This window comes from Anser brachyrhynchus, assembly GCF_964034855.1.
Source record: "Anser brachyrhynchus genome assembly, chromosome: 16".
Lineage (NCBI taxonomy): Eukaryota > Metazoa > Chordata > Aves > Anseriformes > Anatidae > Anser > Anser brachyrhynchus.
In genome coordinates this window covers 15,509,448-15,529,817 of record NC_137734.1, presented here as the reverse complement: position 1 = coordinate 15,529,817, position 20,370 = coordinate 15,509,448, and the positions used below count along the sequence as shown (strand labels likewise).

Genomic DNA, 20,370 nt, shown 5'->3' with positions numbered 1-20,370 from the left:
AGCAGTAAACAAATGAAAGTATTATTCATATACTGCATTTTCAAAGCAGAAGTCTCATTCACAAGCCTTTAGTTGCTTACTACAACTCAAACCAACCCAGCACTATCAGGGATACATAGAATATGTTCCTGTGCATATTGTATAAAATACAATCTGCTTGAAAATACATCAACTTCTTTCAGTAGCCACTGTAAGACCCATCTAAAAGGAGCAGTGGCTCAGATTTAAGCCCAGAAGACAAATAATAGTTTATGCATAACTTCAAAATGAAATTCAGTATAAATACGTAAAACATATGGTGAAGAAGGTACACAGAGAGTTGCATTAAGTGCCTTAAGTTATTTACTAAAACATGCAGAAATCTGTACTGCTCTGACAAACAAGGTTATATCTTCTGGTTTAAGAAGCTATGCCAACTGCATCAGCCTAAATTATCATTTTTTTCCATTTAATGATGCGTAAGATTACTCTCCAAATGAACTCACTTAAAGTAATAGCCAGTAATGAATATACTGTAAAATTTTACATAAAAACAAGTAGGCTTAAAACCTATTTCAGCTAAATCACTCCTTTTCCCCGTTCTTGTAGATGCTGCTATCCAATAATGAATATTTAGATAACTCAAATATTTCATTTTTCAAAAAGCACTGTTATTGCTTTAAAGATAATTGCATTAAATCAAATGAAAAATTAGAGTTTACGAAATGCTGCAGTTATCACTATCAAATATATACACAATATGGGGCCCACGCTACAGAATTCCTTCAGTGAAAACCCTTCAGGAATGACAGAAACCCCAGAAGATAAACACCCCTTCATACTTCTTGTAATATCTATAGGGAAACAGCAATTTACCTGTCAGGTAAAATAGTTTCAAGAGCCGAAATGAAATAAGGAACCACGACATCAATCCCTTTCAGGTCACAGCAGAACAGAGGAGGGGAGTTGAGAATAACACTGGCAAGAACGGGGTGGCAAACGAAATCTGCTATCTGCAAACCCTGAATTAAAAGCATGTAAAATCTGACAAAGAAAGATGAGATTGAATTACTTGCGCATAAAAAATATCAGCATCCTACATGAACAAGAATGTGCAGCAACTACTTGATCTTATCCATATAAGATAGAGGAAGTGTCAAAATCAGAGTTAAGAAAAGTTTATATGAACATCCCCATAAGTTATGTTAGCACAGGCAAATATACTGAGCTAACTTAAAAAAAAGCCACACAAATCACACGTATTTCATGTGAAAAAACAGCAGAGGACAGCTTTATTGAAACATCTGACTTGTTGCAACACAGGGGATGGGAGCTGCTGCAGATACAGCGCTGATGTTTGCTACCAGTGCTTGAACGTGCTCCCCCCACTACTCGCTTCCCCGTGTAAGGATCTAAATGAGATCTTGAGTGTAACTCCCTAACAGAAGAAAATTACTGCAAAATCCTTAGGGGAAGGACAACACTGATCAGCAATTACAACATTTGGAAAGCGAGACCGAATATATCAACCAACTATTTGAAATGAAAAATCACCGGGGCAGAACCAACTTATCTAGCCAGCCATTCCTGTACAGATTCTTGGTAAAAGAGTATTTACATCCCACCTGAGAAAAAAAATAATTTACATTCTCATCTGAGAAAAAAAATAAATTACAAAACAGAGGAATCTGACTGAAAGATACCATCTAATATATACATGAACTAAAATGGCTCAGTCTGCAAGGAAGTTTTGACACCATCTACGACAAACATAATTGAACAGTTTAAAAGTTATGATTTATATAAAGTTGATTCTCTGCCTCTGGCATTTGTTTCAGCACTTTTAAACAAAAAAATGGAAAAAGGAACACTCTGACAGGTAGGATTGCCTTATTTTATTAAAAATAAAATTGAAAATTGAGGTTATTTCAGAACACAACTGTTTTAAATAATGGAATATTTGTGTATTTTTATATGTAAAAATATTTTTAAGAAAATCAGTGTTGTGAAAACACAAGACCCTTCATGGTCTAATAAAGCATACAAAGTTTCACATCCGCACACTTCTTTTGTCCATCATAGCAGTATTCAATGGCAAGTTTAAAAAAACCCTCAAGAATGCAAGAGGTAAGGAAGTCCCAAAAACACAACGTTCCCTCCAGCTGGGAGGCAGTCTGAGGGACTTCCCTTTGACTAGAGCTTGAAGAAAGCCCCAGTGAAAACCAGCACTGCAAGGAAACAAAACGGAGCCAACGCTCCCTTAATAGAGGGACCTCTGCCTACACCATCTGCAGGCTAACCATGCTTTTAGAGTTGGCAACACAGGATTCAGACCATAACTGAATGCTATTCACTGCAAATTACTTTGCGCCATGAAAGAACACCAATAAAGCAACTGGAAGATAGGTTAGTACCGGGATAAGTAAGCTGGTAATATTTCCTCCCCAGTCTTCTTGCTACAAAATATCCTACACAGTGTCCCGCATGCCTCTGCCCTTCCCGCTTCATAGTTGTCTGGGAATTCACTGGCATCGAACATAGGGTTGGAAGCCACTGTATCTGTGGACATTTGCGATCCTTTCCGGCGAAACTCCACGCTAGCTTGAGTTGCTATAGCTGGGAAAAGAAAAAACAGTGTTTCACTGTATTTGTCAACATACATAATAGGCTCATGGGATCCTGGACACAAAGATCAAGTCAAATTTAGCAGTTATCATGAAGCTATTAGTTTACTATGTTTAAGTCAGCGCCTCTGTTTATAAACTATTTGAGGGTATAGCTTTTTTTTTCCTTTTAACGATGGGAAGTGCTGACCAAAAGCCAATCCCAACTTTCTGTTGGGAAGAGTGCCCTTGCACCCAGCATTAACTCCCTATCATCTCCAGAGGACAAGGATCTGCTTCATCTAGTTCTCATTTCCAGAAAATGAAGCATCACCTTTCCTTGCCCCCTTAAGATATAAAAAAACTTTTTGACGGTGCCATTACCACCACCTCCACACAAGTGCTTAATCTGCAACTGGCTAAATAATCTCCTGCTTTGCTCTGAACATCAAGCTGCTTTGATTCCGTTTTGTTGCATAAACATAAAACATTTAAAAAAAAGCGCAAGAATTCTAAAGGACCCACGTCAGAAAGAGAAGTTTGCTGAGAGCCACTCTCCTGATTTGGTCCTTCTGTTCTCAAGAGTTCTGGGGTTTGATAGCTTCCAGAAGGGAGCTACCAGGAAGGTCCTCTCCTATGCACTCACAGACTACCCCATCGTGTGCACCGCACAAGTCTCGAGGGACCACTGTTACCTAACTGGGATTTGGTTCTGCTTGCTTTATGCTCTTCCTGCTTTCTTCCTGCAGGATGGCTCTGCCAGCCCAAGCCAATTAAATTCATGTTTTTTTAAAAAGATTTCTAGTACTCCTTTCAAACATCAGTATCACACGCATATGATGCAAGAGGCTACTCATTTTGCTGACTTCATCATTTCTTCTGGAATAGCAACCAAAAAAAAAAAAGATAATATCCTCACTGCCCAAGAAGAAAGGGAAAAAAAGTCAAAATTCACTGTTGGATTACTAATGGCAGAAAGAGCACATTCCTTCTAATTTTTAGCTAAGACTATGTTGATGTTCAGAAGTTTTATAAGCTATAAAACTAAACAGAACAAATAATGTGTGCTCCTAATAAATCAAGCTAACATAACTCTACCAGTACCAGAAAGCTTACTCTATCTCAAGCCTGGGACACTGGGGACTATTAGGTTCACAATCAGTCTTGCAAACAAAGACTTTAACACTTTGACATTTGGAATACTTTATAATTTAAATTTATGGACCATATTTTTATTGTCCATTGTTGCTGTTTTTGAAAAGAAACTCTAATGACAAGCGTCTACTTTTAATTTTTGTCTTCAAATTCATGGTTTAACTTGCTGTTACCTTACAAATTTTCATTGCATAAGTAGTAAATAAGCACAAATCTTTATGCATCTTCCCATGAGCCATTTTTTGTCCTAAGTAAGCTATCCAGCAATATACTGTAGTTGGAAAAAAACACTACATGCACAATGCATACAAATCAAACACTAGGTCTGTAAAATAAGCTTTAAGTCAAAAAACAAAAATAAAAAAATAAAAGAAACCACATGGTTAGTGCAAAGTCCTGAAACTCATGACATGATCACAGACTAAAGTACATAAAAGATGGGACTGATTCAGGCAGATTAATTTGCTTTTGCCAACAATCCTCCCCATTCAAAAACACACACAAAAAATTACTTGTCTTTTTCAAGTAAAAGTGCAAAAGCTACAAGAGACAATGAGAATGAATTTACAAATAAAGCATGGGATTATGGAAAAAGAAAAGCATGACCGCAATTAAGGAAAAGCTACTGGTTCCTACTTACAAGATTTATAAGAAAGAAGAATTTGGATAAAAGATGCTGCAAGATAATAGAAATAAAATGGAAACAAATCAAAGGACAGCAGTAGTTATAAAATACTTTTAAGATGGTGAAATTGTAATATAAGTTAAGAAGCTCTTTGCTTTTTTAAAAAATAGATTAAAAGCTTTATGAAATAGCAAGCTTGTTAAACACATAGGAAATTGGCATTCAGGTCCAAAACTATGGTTTTGAAAGTACCATGCAAAACAACGAACAAAAAGTTACAAAATACTAATAAGATTTAGATCTGTTCATATCAATGTACATCAGTTGTTTAAAAGGATGTATTAACCCTTCCCAGCTCAAGTACATTTCCCTACATTATATTACTTGGGGTATGTTTCATAACTGGAAGATTACTTACCTACAGAGTCTCCTCAACCATAAGCTTCCAAAATACATGTTCCTGACAGCATTACTGCTCCATCCATCATAAGCCAAGCTGCTAACAACCCTTAACAGCATGAGCATGCCTCCCCTGACCACCAGCTCACCAGACAACCTTCCAAAGCAGAAATAAAAGGCAGAGCACCACTAAAGAGATCAACATCTCAGAAACAATCTCCAGAAACAGATGGGAGAGAGGAAAAACTCCAGAAGCCAGGCACCATGAGAGAAACCTACCTACCCTGGAGAAGCTGCTGCTTTGAACATGCTGGGTCAGATCAAGACCTGCACCAAGCCTCTCAGAAATACTCAGTATTTCCCTAATCAGGGATTATCACAGTTGGCTCCTAGACCTCCCCTAAGCAGTCTTTAAGGCAATATATTAACAACAGTAGGGACAAAAGAGATGGGGCTTAAACTGTACTCCAAGATTCCTTCAATGCCCAACAGCACCCAGGTGATATCAGCAACCACCCACAGCAAAACTCCCCCAGCTGCTTTACAACGTATGTCTAGCAAGCCCATGACTTCTTTAGGTACAAGGATTAAGAACAAGCCCATCCGAATGGAAGATTCACTTGCTGAAATACTGACACAAGGGATTAATGAGTTTCTCCCAATTCTCACCATTTGCTGAAGACAGCAACTATCAGCAGCTTCCATTGTATGACCCAGCTTGTCTTGATACACATCCTGTCAATGACCTTAAACTCAGCACATGTATACATACCCCAGAGCTGTGACATTGAGGGATATCTTCATAAAGCCTTCCTGCTGCATTGCTTAAGGAATTTATTCAAGTACCAGTCAGGGGGAGCTGTTCAGGCCATGCTTATAGTTACATAAATATCACACAGCCATCTAATTCTGCATACAAGCAAGATCCAAGTCCTTTCAAAGGAAAACACACATTTTAGAACTAAGCGTTTTCCTCTCCTCCCACAATACAGAATGATGTTTATTAGCTGCCTCACGTAAAGCCATAAAGCTTCACCATTAAGATTTCAGCGCAGAAACTGAAAACTGACACAGGATGCTTGAGGCACAAGAGTATTAGCACTGATGATGGCAAGATCGCTGTTCCACTTCAGAATCCAAAGAACTACACAAGACTATCTGTAAGGACAAGGCTCAGAGCAAACAGGAAGACTGCTTTCCAGATAACAAAACTCCACTGGCACTCAATCATACACAGATTACACAATGCAGCTAAACTCATGGCAGGGAAAATTCTGCAATCTCTCTTTTCCCAGAGACAAAGACTAAATGACTGCAACCACAGATGTGAAATACCTGTGACAACCCTTGCAGGATTCAGGATTAGAACAAGTTTTTGTTTGTTTGTTTGTTTTTCCCACAGAAATAAAAGAAGATTGGAAAGAGTAGGGTGGTAGTTATATTCACAGAACCGCAGAACAGTTGAGGTTGGGACATCTGAAGATCACCTAGGTGGGCTCAGAGCAGGGTCACCTAGAGCAAGACAGGGTACTCTCCCATCCATCCAGGTATTTTTCAACTCAGAACCTATAAAAAGTTTCACATTTTTCCCACCTCAGACACAGTTTTCTTGCTCTTCTGGAGGTGAAAGAGTTCAAGAAATCAGAGACAAGAGGCACCAAGGCAAAGAGAAAAGCACAAGGCAGATGTCTACTCATTCATGTGGGCCTTGATCAACTGTTCTTTATTTCCTAAAGCTCATTACAAAGACTTCTTGTAAGATGGGAGAAGGACGATGTGCTATGTCCATGTGGATCAGCAGGGTTCGCTTAAAAGAATAGACTAAATTCTGAAGTAGAACTTGACACTGCATCTCATCCTACAGAGTTTCTTGTTAGGCACTCCCATATAGCTCATGAAGATCTCTTTAGACCCATTATATAGGTTTTCGTTGAAAATTCATGTCACTTCTCTGGAATGAAAAACACACTAGAAAATGCAGTGTTCCAGAAAGGTGTGCCAGGGCAGAGGGATCTTCTTGGTCCTAAAGAGAGTCTTTTCCACCAAGGTATTTCACCTCTTTCTCTGACACAGCAAGGCAGTCCTTAATCGTCCAGTCAGCAAGAAAACAGAAATCATAGCAGAGAGCCATTAAAGAAGAAATTCTTAACTGTATGGCATTGAAACAAATTGAATGTTAGAAGGGTTTACAACTGTTGAAATCTGACACAACTGCAGTCCCAGACCTTAAAGAAACATGGTATGTATATGGGCCAGGGGGAAGACACTATTACACAGCAAAGCTGGTACAGACACTTTCCAATTACAAAATATTAGTTAAAGCATTCATAAATATAATAGATAACGCAGCCAAAAAGAAGTCATGTACCAAGATTTCTTTTAGCCCTCTTCCCTACATGTAGGGATTGTGACAACTAGCTGTCCCCTTTCCTCGTGTCACACCTGTATTAGGTAGAATGAGCACGTGAATGGGCACAAAACCAAAATCTGATGGGCCGCTCTTCTGTGATGGAGAGGGACCAGAGTACACAGTCCTCTTGGCCCACTTTATCAGTCCAGCACAGCACCTTCTGCCTTACACAGTTCAAGGAGAAGACTTCACTTGGAGGCATCAGGCTTCATAGATTAGACTCCTAGAAAACAAACTCCAATTTCAACTTAGACCTGACTTCAAGGATGTTGATACTTCAAGTCAACAGAAACTGCAGGAGCCTAGACCTTTAGAAGTCTTGCCACATCATCTTGCTTAAGACAGAGGCTGAGCAGCTGACTTTGATACCTCTAAAAGAATATATCAGGCAATCAGACTTTGGTGCCTCTCTACAGAGTTCCAGCAGCATCACTCTCCTTTTGATGGCCTGTCACAACATTGCTATGAACAGGACTTTACATAGTAGTAACAATACTCATGGCATGTTGAAAAAGCAATGCAAATGCTCAACTGAATTCTGTCCGTTAATTCTGTCTTCCAAACTGCTAGAAAAGCCGGACAGAGGACAAATGGTTTTCTGGGTCTCCAGCAGTGTAATTCTCCCAGATCTACTGCTGCTTATAAATGGCAGAATGTGTGATGTGCAAAGCTTGATCCCATTATTGATTGGTTTGAAGAGCTCAGAGAGGGAACAGATTTTTTTCCTTTCATTCCTTTCCCAGTAGAAAAGCACTGGGGCTAAAAATTTGCTACAAATCTCTATGTACGTTTACGTTTCTTGGTTTAGGAAGATGTTAAAGCCCTCTATAAGGATAGCCATATGACAATCTTCTGACCACTGTCAGAGGACTTAAAATACTGCATATGTGAAAAGGCAGTCCTGGAACTCATTGAAGGAAGTCAATTTTGATTTTGGACAACTGTGTACTTTTGTTAGAGCCACATCATCTCTGTTTACAGCTGACACTTTATTGTATAAGCAGCATCTCAGCTGATATCCTTGGCAGGTTAAACACCTGACTGAAATTGCTCAAGATACAGGTTATGTAAAAAAAAAAGATCAGATCAGTCTGAAAAGCAGTAAGTACAGAAATATATTAGCCACATATGCAACTGAATACACCCTCAAATTATGCTTTATTCCTTCCTAATCTCAACTGTTTCTCTAGTAATATATCACAGGGCTTTTTCAGAGGGACCTGAACCTCCTGCCACAAAAATCCATGACTGAACACTTTCAAAAACCATGTACTGCATATTTAAAAATATCTTTAAGAGACAGCTAATCCTAAACTCATCACCTCCACGCAGAGGAAGAATGGGATTTGTGACGCAATGAACAAGGAAGTTTATCAGTCCAACTGCTGATATCAAATCCTACCATAAACCCAACTTGCTACAACATACCTCTACAACCTATTTTTCTTACTTTGGCCAGTGAGCTTCTGATGGACAGATCTCTTGGGAAAGTTTAGCAGACATTCAAAATACTACACAAAGAACAGGAAAAATGCAAGAACTGAGAAAGTTTACTCTTTTTTGAATACTTATTTCTAAAGGAAGGAGAGTGTTTGAAAGCCTCTCTGAGCAGAGCACTTAATCTTCTATCATATCTCAAAACATCTAACCTTTAGAGCTGAGCAAAGCATAGGAGACAAATCTAGCAACTGAGGAGCGAAGACAAGCAAAGTATCAAGCTGCATATGAAAACATGTAACAACCATCACTGAAAGGAAACAACTTTACTTGCTATCTTAAGGATCATCTGTTTTCATAACATTCTCCAAAAACAAGAAGTATCAATTTATGCAATATTTTGAGCGAGGTTTGACAATTTTTCAAACATTAAAGAGTCACAAAAAAAGCTGCCATTGCTCCACAAGCTACTCTGGTAGATATCAAATTAGGAAACGGACTCTTAATACGTTATTTTCTTCACTTTATAACATTTTTCCCACTAGCATAATTGGGACTGACATGCTTGTTAGAGCAAGTGAGTGTTTAACAGTGAAAAGTGATTTATTTATTTAATTTTAAAGCCCCCAAACACCTGCTGGGCTAATAACAGGTGTCAGTTCAGCTGGGAGGGGTTAACCACAATACAGCACTTTAGATTTTATTTTTATTTTCTGATTATGCATATGTTAATCTTGCAGGTAGGAAATGTCAATAAAACAAGGAAAAAAATGTACATATATTTTTCAGTAATATTTACCAGTCATGCTGCTATCTCTGTTTATTCCATTATGAAGTTTACAGTGAACAAATGCTGCATCAAATAACCACGATCCAAAGAGGTTCAAGATGCTGTTAACCTTTGGCCTGCGAGGAGCTGGTAGTGGCCGTGGCTCAGTACTTGTCTGGTTTGGGCTGGAGAGTGGGGAAGTAGAAGAGGGTTGGTGCTGCACTTTCGAAGCATGTGCAGTAGTTACCTATTTGAACAGAAGAACAAATCAGCTCCTAGAAACAAATAAATGACTTCCTCTAACCAAGGAAGCTATCAAATGGGATAAGAACTTAAATACGGAACACGAAATCTTACAGTGCTGGTTTTCATTGTTGCTTTATTCACAGTCACTGCCCGATGCCTTCGGTTATGGGGCGGAGTTGTGTTGATAGCAGTGTTCTGGGGCATGCTCAGCCTATTTACTGGCGTGGGTGGTGCACTGTCTGACCGCGGTCGTGAAATGCCTGTAGATCAAGAAATAAAGCAAGCTTTCAGCAAGACTTCCATAAGCTCATACACAGCAGCACAGTTACTCAGCCTTTGGACCTTCTGTAAATAGACTAGCTCCTCTCCCTCTCCCCACTCCCAAAGACAGCAGTAGTAAGAAAAACACCTTTCCCCTTTTACTGCTAGCAAAAATAAATGCACAAACAAAAGAAAACCCTGCTTGTATTAGATAAGCAAACGCTTAACAGTGAGCTCAGTCAGCTCACTGAACAAATACTAAAGCCAGTGCAAGAGATGGCAAGAAAGCTGAGCAAGCTCTAATTTTATGGTAGCAGGATGTTAGATCAGTCATCTCGTAAAACCTAGTTTCAAGAAAGTATTTGTGGTATATAAGAGCTACTCTTTCTAGTCACAGAATCAGAAGTAACTAGCTTAGAAATTCTCTCTGCAAAATCTGAAACAACAAACACCACTTCTTCCCATTTGAATATCACCGCCCTCTCACCCCATTTGAAGAATTAAGTGCAAAACTGCAGCATGCCTGAAGATTTGACAGATTTTTTTGACTACATTACGCACCTCAATGCTTAACACATACATTAAAAGACAACTGACTTCTGTCAAGTCATCACTGTTGCACCCCAAACAAATGGTAGTGTATGCCCTATGAAACTATTACTTCGGTATGTATTTTTTTTAAAGATGGTGCAGTATTTTGCCAAATGCATGCATTGCCTAACTATGTCAGAGAGAGCAAGATAAAAACAATGTGCTTTGGCACTTGGTATAGAAGGTAATGAGATCTCATTAGCCTTAGTTGAAGGAGTCCACGCTGCTGCTTTAACACCTGCCTGACAACACATTGTGTGTGCGTGTGTCCATCCACGCAGAGCTTGAATTTGACTTCTCCGAAAGCTCTGATGTGCCTGAGTGCTGGACTTTCAAGCACACCGTGCATTTCATCTTGCTACAGCAGATTTTCAGAAGCCTGAAGTCTCCAATTCACCATCCTACCAAAAGCTCACGTACAGAGCAAAGGTCCTGGTGTGCCTGCAGCAGAGTCAGGGCTGGCAGGAGCCCACGGAAGTGCTCAGCAATGCAGCAAACCTCAGTCCCAGATCCCCTTCCTCCCCCAAGACAGGAGTTGAGCACGTGCACACCTGAGGGCTCATCGCCACTGCCCAGGTGCAAATGGAGTCTTGGACACCCAGATGCAGACCACAAAAGACCAACTGCAACGCCAGTGTTAAAGATCTCAGATAAGAAACCCAGACTATTTTTAAGGGCCAGACATTCCCTGTAGGAAACACCCAGCAAAGGTACTGTGCAAAGCTGACAGTCCCACAGCACTTCCCCCTGCTCTTCTCACAAGCCTTTAATTACAAACTGTTTCGTACACTCAAAATTAATTACCAACCCAGGTTTCACAAAAACCTCAGTTACAGAATGTTTTCTTCAATGCATGCTATAATTAAAAGCCTTTTTTTAAAAAAAAAAACGCACTGCACAGGAAGGATTCTCTCCCTGTCAATGCACTGTTGGCCATATTTATTTTATTATAGTTTCAGTGGAGACGGTCAAATCCTACCATCACAGAGAGGAATACAGTTTGACAGAGTAATACGAGGAGGTTGTTTTCTTGAGGTGAAGCCACATTTTGCCTACATATAATCTTCATAATTTCTGGTAGTATTTGATAGACTGATGAATATTTAAAATCTCACATCTAGTATTAGTGAAAAGCAATCACAGTGGACACAACAGGTTTCACAATTCATGATCACAGTCTAAGCAGTAGTTTCAAAAACTTTCTAGAACAGTCACAATTTGTGGACTTGAAAACTGACCGTTTGCTCTTTTTTTTATTTTTCAGTAACTTTTTAAACAACGCTAGGACCCAAGGAAACTGCTTGAGGCTGCGAGAGGGGCGGTTCAGGCTGGGTATCAGGAAAAGGTTCTTCACCGAGAAGCGGTCAGACACTGGAACAGGCTTCCCAGGGCAGTGGTCACAACTTCGAGCCTGCTGGAGTCCAAGAAATGTTTGGACAATGGTCTCAGACAAATGGTCTGACTTTTGGGTGGTTCTTTGGGGACTCAGGAGTTGGACTCAATAATCCTTGTGCATCCCTTCGAACTTGGGACATTCTACGATTCCTCCAAATGTGAAAACTACAGCAATAAAAGCTTGTTTGCAGTGGGGAATACACTACCAATGACAGTCTAATTTCACAGCCATTTTCTTTTTTTCTAAACAGTTTCTTTTTTAATCTGTTCAAGTCTTCTGCAGTCTCCTATCAGCTCACACTTCTGGCAGATGACAGCATTTGTTTGCAGACATTTAAGCAAAAAAGCAGTAGGAGACAGGCAGCTCTTCAGAGTTTACAATAGCACATTATTTCTGAAGAATTTTCAATAAGCCTCAAGAGTACTTAAAATAACGCCTTAGATTTCAAGTACTGTATGGTGTTACCTAAAAATCACCAGCCAGTGTTTACATCTACCTTGCCTTTCAGTGAAGTCTGTCTGCTGGTAACCAAGTTGTTCAAAGAAACACAGATTTTTCTTCTCGGCAGTAGTAGCCACCCACTAATCCTAAACTAAGTGGAAGTAGCAATCATAGTATAAATAACTAAAGATGCCAGTCAAAAATCAACACCTCACAAGAAAAGGGGCACTGCACACAGCTGTTGCCACAAAGTTTAAATACAAAGTCATCAGTGCTCACAACATGCTAAAAGCATAACACTTGTACTCTCGGTTAGACAATGAGAGAAGGAAGCCCTGTTTGAGAAAGAGAGATGTATGTTGAACACAACAGTTAATTTTTCTTTGCATTTATTTAAAACTAAGGTTACCTGCAAATTTATGCATTCAAACGTAATTACTGTGTACACAGATGGTCATTTAAAAGTGGCTGTGGGTCCCTTCCCTATCAATTCCAGGATATATTTGCTATGATAAATTGTTACATTTGTTTTCTGAAGAATACAGATTTGAAAAGAACAAAAAAGGATTAGGTTACTACTTGTAGCTATCCATAGGTAAGTCAAAAGTGTTACCTAAGAAGGCATCCACTAAACAGCTGATCCCACGCATGGCACGAAAGAATATTTGAGGCAGATGTTTAAGGCAGGGGTATTGATTCAGTTCTTGAGTCATCCCACTCACATTCAGAAACTGCTCCTGAAATTTGGGGGTAGAACTAATAATGGCTGGGTTACTCAAATCCACAGGATTACTGTGCACACACAAAAGAGAGAAAAATATATTTTAGTCAGTTTAAGAACAGATTTTAAGAATGCTTAAAGATGCAATAGTTGAAGGCAATTAATTAACAGGAACACAAGAGCATCAGATAAAAAACTCCAAATGTCAGCATCTTGTACCAGTATTTTTCTATTGGAGATTTTTTGTAGCTTTTTATGTAGTCAATTTTTCCTTACTGAGTTGGTAGTAGTGGTAGTAGTGTTTAAGCATTAAAAATATTTTTTATTATTATTAATACATACCTATAAAAGAATAAAAAATTAAAAAGCTTCAAACTTTACCCAAATAGACTTAATAATTTTATTAATACTCAATGAACTGAAGCATACACTAGAGAGCAATGCCACAGTTCCGTACCATTAACTATACATGAGGTCTTTTGAACTCTGTTTTTAAGAGGTTCTTACACTGTTAAAATCATTCATAAACAGTAAGCAATGAATTACATATTGCCAGCAAAAAATAACTAGAAGGTGAATGGGATGTAAAAATTTGAGGTTTTTTTCCCTGACAAACACAAACCTTGTAACAGTAAGACCAGATTTACAGTACTTGCAACATTACCTATCACAAATTACAAAAAAGAACGGATTTTTGATTAGTTTAAAAAAAAGCAAGCTTTAAACTGTCTGACATTTAGGTTTAATTAGTAAATAACATTTTACATAAAAAGTTCAATATTCTATCAATTCAGAACATTAATGTTATACCTTTCCCAAGAATCCTTAGAACAAAGCATGCCACTTGGTTCTGTTGCAAATTTAAGGAAGAGTACCATACATGTTAAAACTAACCATATAACTTTCTTCATAAAAACAAAGAGAGACACCCATTTTAAAAATAATCTTTTGTAGGTTAAATTTAACACCCTGGAAAGCAAATGGAAGCAGTATACATCTCAGAGTTATTGTTCTGCTTTTCCTGTTTGCTATCTCAGAGAAACAGAATTCCATTGAAGTCTTATTATTAGCTATTTGGCATTTTGGAGGATCTTGAAAACATTTTTTAATTGAACTCCTTGACTCAGAATGCAAACTGGTTTGTTTAAAGTGGAACAACCCACTCATGACCTTGCACTGGACTGCTGCAGGGCACTGGTACAAGTCTCTCACACTTTATTCTACTTAAGTACATAAAACTTAGCAATCTCCAGAGAATTTTTTTATTTCAAAATTTTATAAAAATAACATAAAAATGTGAACAATGGATGATTGTAATTATAATACCTCAGCATATGTAAAAAGCGAAACCAGGTTTGTGCAACGCACTCGTTATCCATTTCAGGAGGAATCAGACCAGCATCTTCATCAGGAATCTTAAATGGAGGAAATGAAGGTCCATATGTAAAACGCAGCAATCTAGAGAGCAAATCAGATAGATCTGTCATTCAGTTAACGTTCCTCAAAATTTAACTGTGCATTGGAGCCTCAAAGAAATCAGCAGGAGGCCACAAGCAGCAATGCAACATCTTAAATCTTCCTAGAGAAATCTAGTTTATATCATTTAGCCTCCTTTAAGCTTGGAAGGGTACCTGTACCTGCCTTGGAGCATGCCTGAAGGTTCAAGCAAATCAAAGAGCTGTTAAAGCACAACACTCCACAGCAGCTCTCCCATGTGTTTAGCCAGGGGAGTTGCCAATTAACATAGGCACATACCTAAGTGACAAGATGTTACATAAAAAGGACAAAAGAAATAATAATCAAGGACTTTAAGCCCTTATCCCCAAGGTTTTTTAGCTGAAGTGTCCAATGACATCAGCAAGTCACATCAGGTTATAGGTCTAAATTACAAAGCACTGATGACTTAAGATTTACACCAGCCCACTAACAACACTCAATGCAATCCTGCAACAAGCACAGGACGGCAATCCACAAAATAGCAACCTCTTCAAAGAGGGGAAAAAAAAAAAAAGGAAAGATAGGAGTTTTCTTTCACAGAATCTGAGAATTGCAGAACAGTGGAAGGGAAACCCACAGAGGACTTAAAAGCAGTGCAATATCATGAGGATAATGGCTTAGATAAGCGAACTAAAATCTTTATGGTGAGCTTCTCTGAGCCACTCCTGTCTGATTTGACTCCTGCTTTATCCCCAACTTTGCAAGCTTCCAGGCTCCTTTCCCTGATCAACATAATCTTGGCGTTCCCTAACAGGATGGAAGAGAACTGAGTGGTGCCTTCTCAAACTCCTGATGTTCCCTGACTGGTTTTTTGTTTCCCTAAGCCAAACTCTCTTGTAGTACCATTTTTCACTTCAGTTTTCACATCCTTATTTCTAAACTAAGAGTGCTTGTTAATGGACACAAAGTGCCCCATTCAGCACTGCCCACTTGCAGAGCTTCATACAAGCCATATGCTTTACAAAGGTAAAAACATTACAACTAGGTGACAGGGGAGAACAGAAGTCTAACTCTTAGTTTAACAGTCAGCCGTGGGTAAGCTGAGTTACTGTTTTCTCTTTCTCAGCATTGAGGACTACAGTAACTGGCAACCAACTAATGCAAAAGACAGTCAAAGTGCACAAGGAACCCCAGTCTATCACAGGGACTAGTCATCTTGACAAGCCAATGAACTTTAGGACAAGCAGCCATCTTCGGGACCAAAACAGAAATAAACGTACCTACTACCAGGCAGTAACTGCTCTCCAGTATGCCAAAATGGATGCCTCAGCACCCATTTACACTTTGTGCCCCAGAGGGATCACCCTGTAGTGTATTGTTGAGGAACTAACTAGTTCTGAACAACCCCATGAAGTCTGGTGTTAGCCTTGACTTACACCTTGCAAAGTCGTGCCCTGCACCTCTGCGTGCAGAAGGCACTGCTTTCACAGAATCACGAATTGTAGGGGTTGGAAGGGACCTCTAGAGATCAGCAGGTCCAATTCCCCTGCCAAAGCAGGTTCCTTAGAGCAGGCTGCCCAGGTAGGCATCCAGACGGGCCTTGAATGTCCCCCAGAGAAGGAGACCCCACAACCTCCCTGGGCAGCCTGTACCAGTGCTCCGTCACCCTCACTGTGAAGAAGTTCTTTTGCATGTTGGTGCGGAACTTCCTGTGCTCTATCTTGTGGCCATTACCCCTTGTCCTGTCCTCACAGACCACTGAAAAGAGGTTGGCCAAATCCCTCTGTCTCCCACACCTCAGGTATTTATACACATCGATAAGATCCCCCCTCAGTCTTCTCTTCTCCAGCCTAAACAGACCCAGGTCTCTCAGCCTTTCCTCATAGGGAAGATGCTCCAGGCCCCGTATCACCTTTGTGGCCCTCCACTGGACTCTTTCCAGGAGATCCCCGTCTTTTTTGTAGCGGGGAGCCCAGAACTGGACACAGTACTCCAGGTGAGGCCTGACCAGGGCAGAGTAGAGGGGGAGGATCACCTCCCTTGACCTGCTGGCCACGCTCCTTTTAATGCACGCCAGGATCCCATTGGCCTTCTTGGCCACCAGGGCACACTGCTGGCTCACGGCCAACCTGTCGCCCACCAGGACCCCCAGGTCCTTCTCCGCAGAGCTCCTCTCCAGCAGGTCATCCCCCAGCCTGTACCGACACATCGCTTGTTCCTTCCCAGGTGCAGGACTCTACACTTGCAGCTCTCCCCTTATGAACTGCAAGAAGTCAGCTCTTTGAGGAACGTGATCAAATCTTAACTGAAATTTTGGGACTTTTTCAAAAACGTCTAGAAACAGAAAAATTGTAATCCACACAGCCTGCACAATCAGATAAAATTGACTTAGAACACCATACGGGGGTAAAAGTAGTATCTACTGGTACGACAACAACCAAGACCCTGGTTTTATTCTGCTATGAAGTCATATCCATGAATACAGACTAACACTGCATGTGTGTACAGAATTCTAAATATAGCTTTCCATGCAGTTTTAAGTTGAGACTCTTACTCACAAGTTTATTGCTGAAAGCCCAATTCAGACAAGTGTTTACTAAAACAGCACTTTAACTGGTTGAAGCTGGAGCTTCACTAAAGTATTAAAAGCACAGCTTAAAATACAACTAAATGCAAAGTTAGCATCAGAGTTCAGTTTTCTATGAATTAGATGTAAACCAACATTACTATGCAGCAGAACAGCAGACTACAACATTACAGAATCCCTGCAGATTATGCATCAACAGAACTAAGACTGTTAGTCAACAGTGGAAGATAAAATGTGGGCATGAAGTACATGGAACAGAACACCAACGCATGTTTGGAGACAGAGCTGCGCTTTTGAGATCAGTGAATCATAAAATATTTTCTGTTATGCAATGCTACATCTAGTGAACTAAAAATAGCTGAAGAAAAAACGTGGGAAATACACAGAACTTGTATTGCAGCTTTATTTCCCACAGGTTTAACAAGTAGCTGCATAACCTAGAAAAATCCATCCGCACTTGCTTTTTTTAAACAAGTAACTAAAAAGCAAGTTTTCACCAGGTTAAATAAACCCTTGCAGAAAGGCATACCACTGAATGTTTCACAATGCAGCAGTTTTAACACATTTTCAAACTTTCATACAAATGATTACTGAAGTCTAAGGAGAGCTGAGAAAAGGTGACCAATTCCCCTGCTCCTCAATCAATCAAGTTTTCTCCTCGAAGAGGATGAGATTTGTCCCACCAAGACTTCACACCACAAAGACCCCATCATTAAGGGTTCTGAGGCTCTCCTCACTATTTAAGGCCTCATGCCACAGCCTATCCTCTCCTACAGCCCCCCCAGTCCTCCTGTTCCAATCAATGCCCAGTGTGGTTTGGTACTGCTGTCCTTGAGACCCACTATGGGGGAAGGAGACTGCAGCCTGCCCCTGGCTCATCACGTCACCACGGCCAGGTCTGCTCCGGAGAGCAGGAGATGCAGAACTCAAGGAGCCACCTCAAACATAGCAACACGCAGACACTGCTCAGCAGTAACAAGCACCTAGTAAGCTTGGTGATGACTGTCACTACACGTACAGATTATAATACTACACAATTGTAATATTAATGATTCATTCCTCACACGACATGATGAAGTCAGTGATGAAGACTGATATACACACACAAAGAAAAGTGCTGATTATCAGAGAAATGCTCAGATCATATAGTAACAAGAACCAATTTAGATCTTCACTTGCAGAATGAAGACATATGTGCCTGAACACGTGTGTACAGTTGTGTGTATACACATGTATATATATATATATTTACAACAGGGGCTTTCAAACTTAGGATCTTATCCCGCTTTACAAGTCTTAGTCTACTGTGTCAAGAATAGATCATAGATCATCTATGACACCAGCTGTTTACTGAGGGAAACTGAAATGGGAAAACATACTATATACATTTAAATGAAATCTGCATATTTATGTATATTTATTTCTGTGGGATTTCTCATACCTGGAAGTAAGGGCACAGATGACCTTGCTCCACTGCTCAACTACTGCAGGGTGATGTCGCCAGTTGGCCACCATCTCTTTGGCAGTTTTCCAGTAAGGTGGTGTTGGGAAGCATCGTGTACAAGCCAGTAACCACACCTCGAAGAGCACGCCAATTAATTTTTCAGCCAGACTTTCAGCAATGCCACCTTATAGCAGAAACAAAGCATACCTTTAGTGAGTACTCAATCTAAATAACTTCAGACATCTCTCCAAAGAATATTTCAGTCTTAAAGGACTCTCACAAATGTCATGATTACATTTCACACATTTAGATTTCATTTTAAGCAATAACTGCATAAAGATTGAGTTTTGTATCATATTTTTCGACATTTTTCACTTAAGAGTGATTTCTGATGACTTCCTGCAGTCAATTAACTTTCTTCTTTTTTTTTTTTTCTTTTTTTTAAAGACCAAAAATAACGCACAGAACCCAGCCATATGTATGTGTCACTAAGATATACCGGGAATTCAGCTACCGATCTTAGGCTGTCTTCCATCACAAAGAATATTTGATATAATTTATTTATTTTAAAATGGGTATAAACTGATAATGATTTTTCCAGTAGTCAGGCCAAACTAGAAGGCACATACAGGTTTCAGTGACACAAATAGGGAACGATGCTACCTGAAACTCTTCACTCTGCGTCTGTACAGAGTCTGTTGTTCTGCAACAATACATTTCAGAGGACTGAGAAAGCATTCAATCTTTTCTGACAACACTTTATTTCAGGGTAGCGTAGCAGAATTACGAGAGCTATTGCACTCTAAGAGCTTTTAACAGGTTCCCCCCCATTCCCCTGGCAGGTCAGCATCCAGCAGAGCCAAAGCTTTGTTCAGTAATTGAACCAAATGAAAGTTTAACACAAACCTTGCACAGTTGGAGCTGCTAGAAGAGTGTCATTAATCTGAAGAAGAAATAACAACAAAACCTCCCAGGTTTCTCTTGCCATAATTGTTGATTCACGAGCCAGTTTCTGGACAGCTTTCAAAACCTGCAAGCACAATCTAATCTGACTAGATCCTGGGTCTGGCCTGCAAAAGAAGAAAGTGCTACTTGAGTCCCCAAGCAGGAAGTGAAGGGCTCTGCACAGCAATGCGTACAATAACCTGAACTTTGAGGAATTACAAGCAGAAACATCAACATTATTGAATTCGAGCCAAGAACATATAACTCTGCATCGCAACCGTGTCTCTGAGCATCCTAACGCTGCCTTAATGAGAACAAGATGTACCATAACACTTTCCTCTACGTGGCATGGAATTCACCAACACAAAGCGAACATTTTAACCGGACAAAGTATAATCCATTATATTAATTGAATCTATCTTAGAACAAACAACGTTAATGTTGTTGGGACATCACTAATTGTTCCATATGCAAGTCAGGCGAGTGTGTTGGAATTAGACAAAAACATTAGCAAACTGATTTAACCTCTTCCTAGTATACCTCTTGCTTGCAAACAACCAACTGTTGCCTCCAATTCCTTATGTTTAAGAAAAAATGCTAAAGAGGGTTATTAAATAGGCAAAATACACCAAAGGAAGAAGGGCTAAGGAGAGAAGTTGTCAGTGTCATTTTTCCTTACTGTAACAACCAGTTACACATTGCCACTGCTGAGTGACGTGAAGCATTGCACAAGTAGCAGACTCTCTTCCAACCTGTTAGTTTATACAATGCAAAAACTAAAAAAAACTGGGTAAAGAATAGTAATATGAAGTGCTCCTGAAAATGTCTGAGGACAACAGTAAACAAAGCAGAGCAAGCCTAAATGTTTAAGGAGTGAAAGGGATTACAGATTAAATTGTGCAATATATGCAAGCCATTTTTCAA

At 39.7% G+C, this 20,370-nt stretch overlaps 1 protein-coding gene across 1 annotated transcript in view; it reads right to left on the bottom strand.

Annotated features, from left to right (window-relative positions):
* Positions 1–20,370, bottom strand: part of RALGAPB (Ral GTPase activating protein non-catalytic subunit beta) — a 69,471-nt gene that overhangs the window by 37,242 nt on the left and 11,859 nt on the right. The window contains 8 exon segments of the mRNA XM_080557824.1: positions 856–1,023; positions 2,394–2,595; positions 9,408–9,624; positions 9,735–9,883; positions 12,926–13,104; positions 14,360–14,491; positions 18,499–18,685; positions 19,408–19,571. Coding sequence (XP_080413950.1) covers positions 856–1,023; positions 2,394–2,595; positions 9,408–9,624; positions 9,735–9,883; positions 12,926–13,104; positions 14,360–14,491; positions 18,499–18,685; positions 19,408–19,571 — 1,398 coding nt within the window.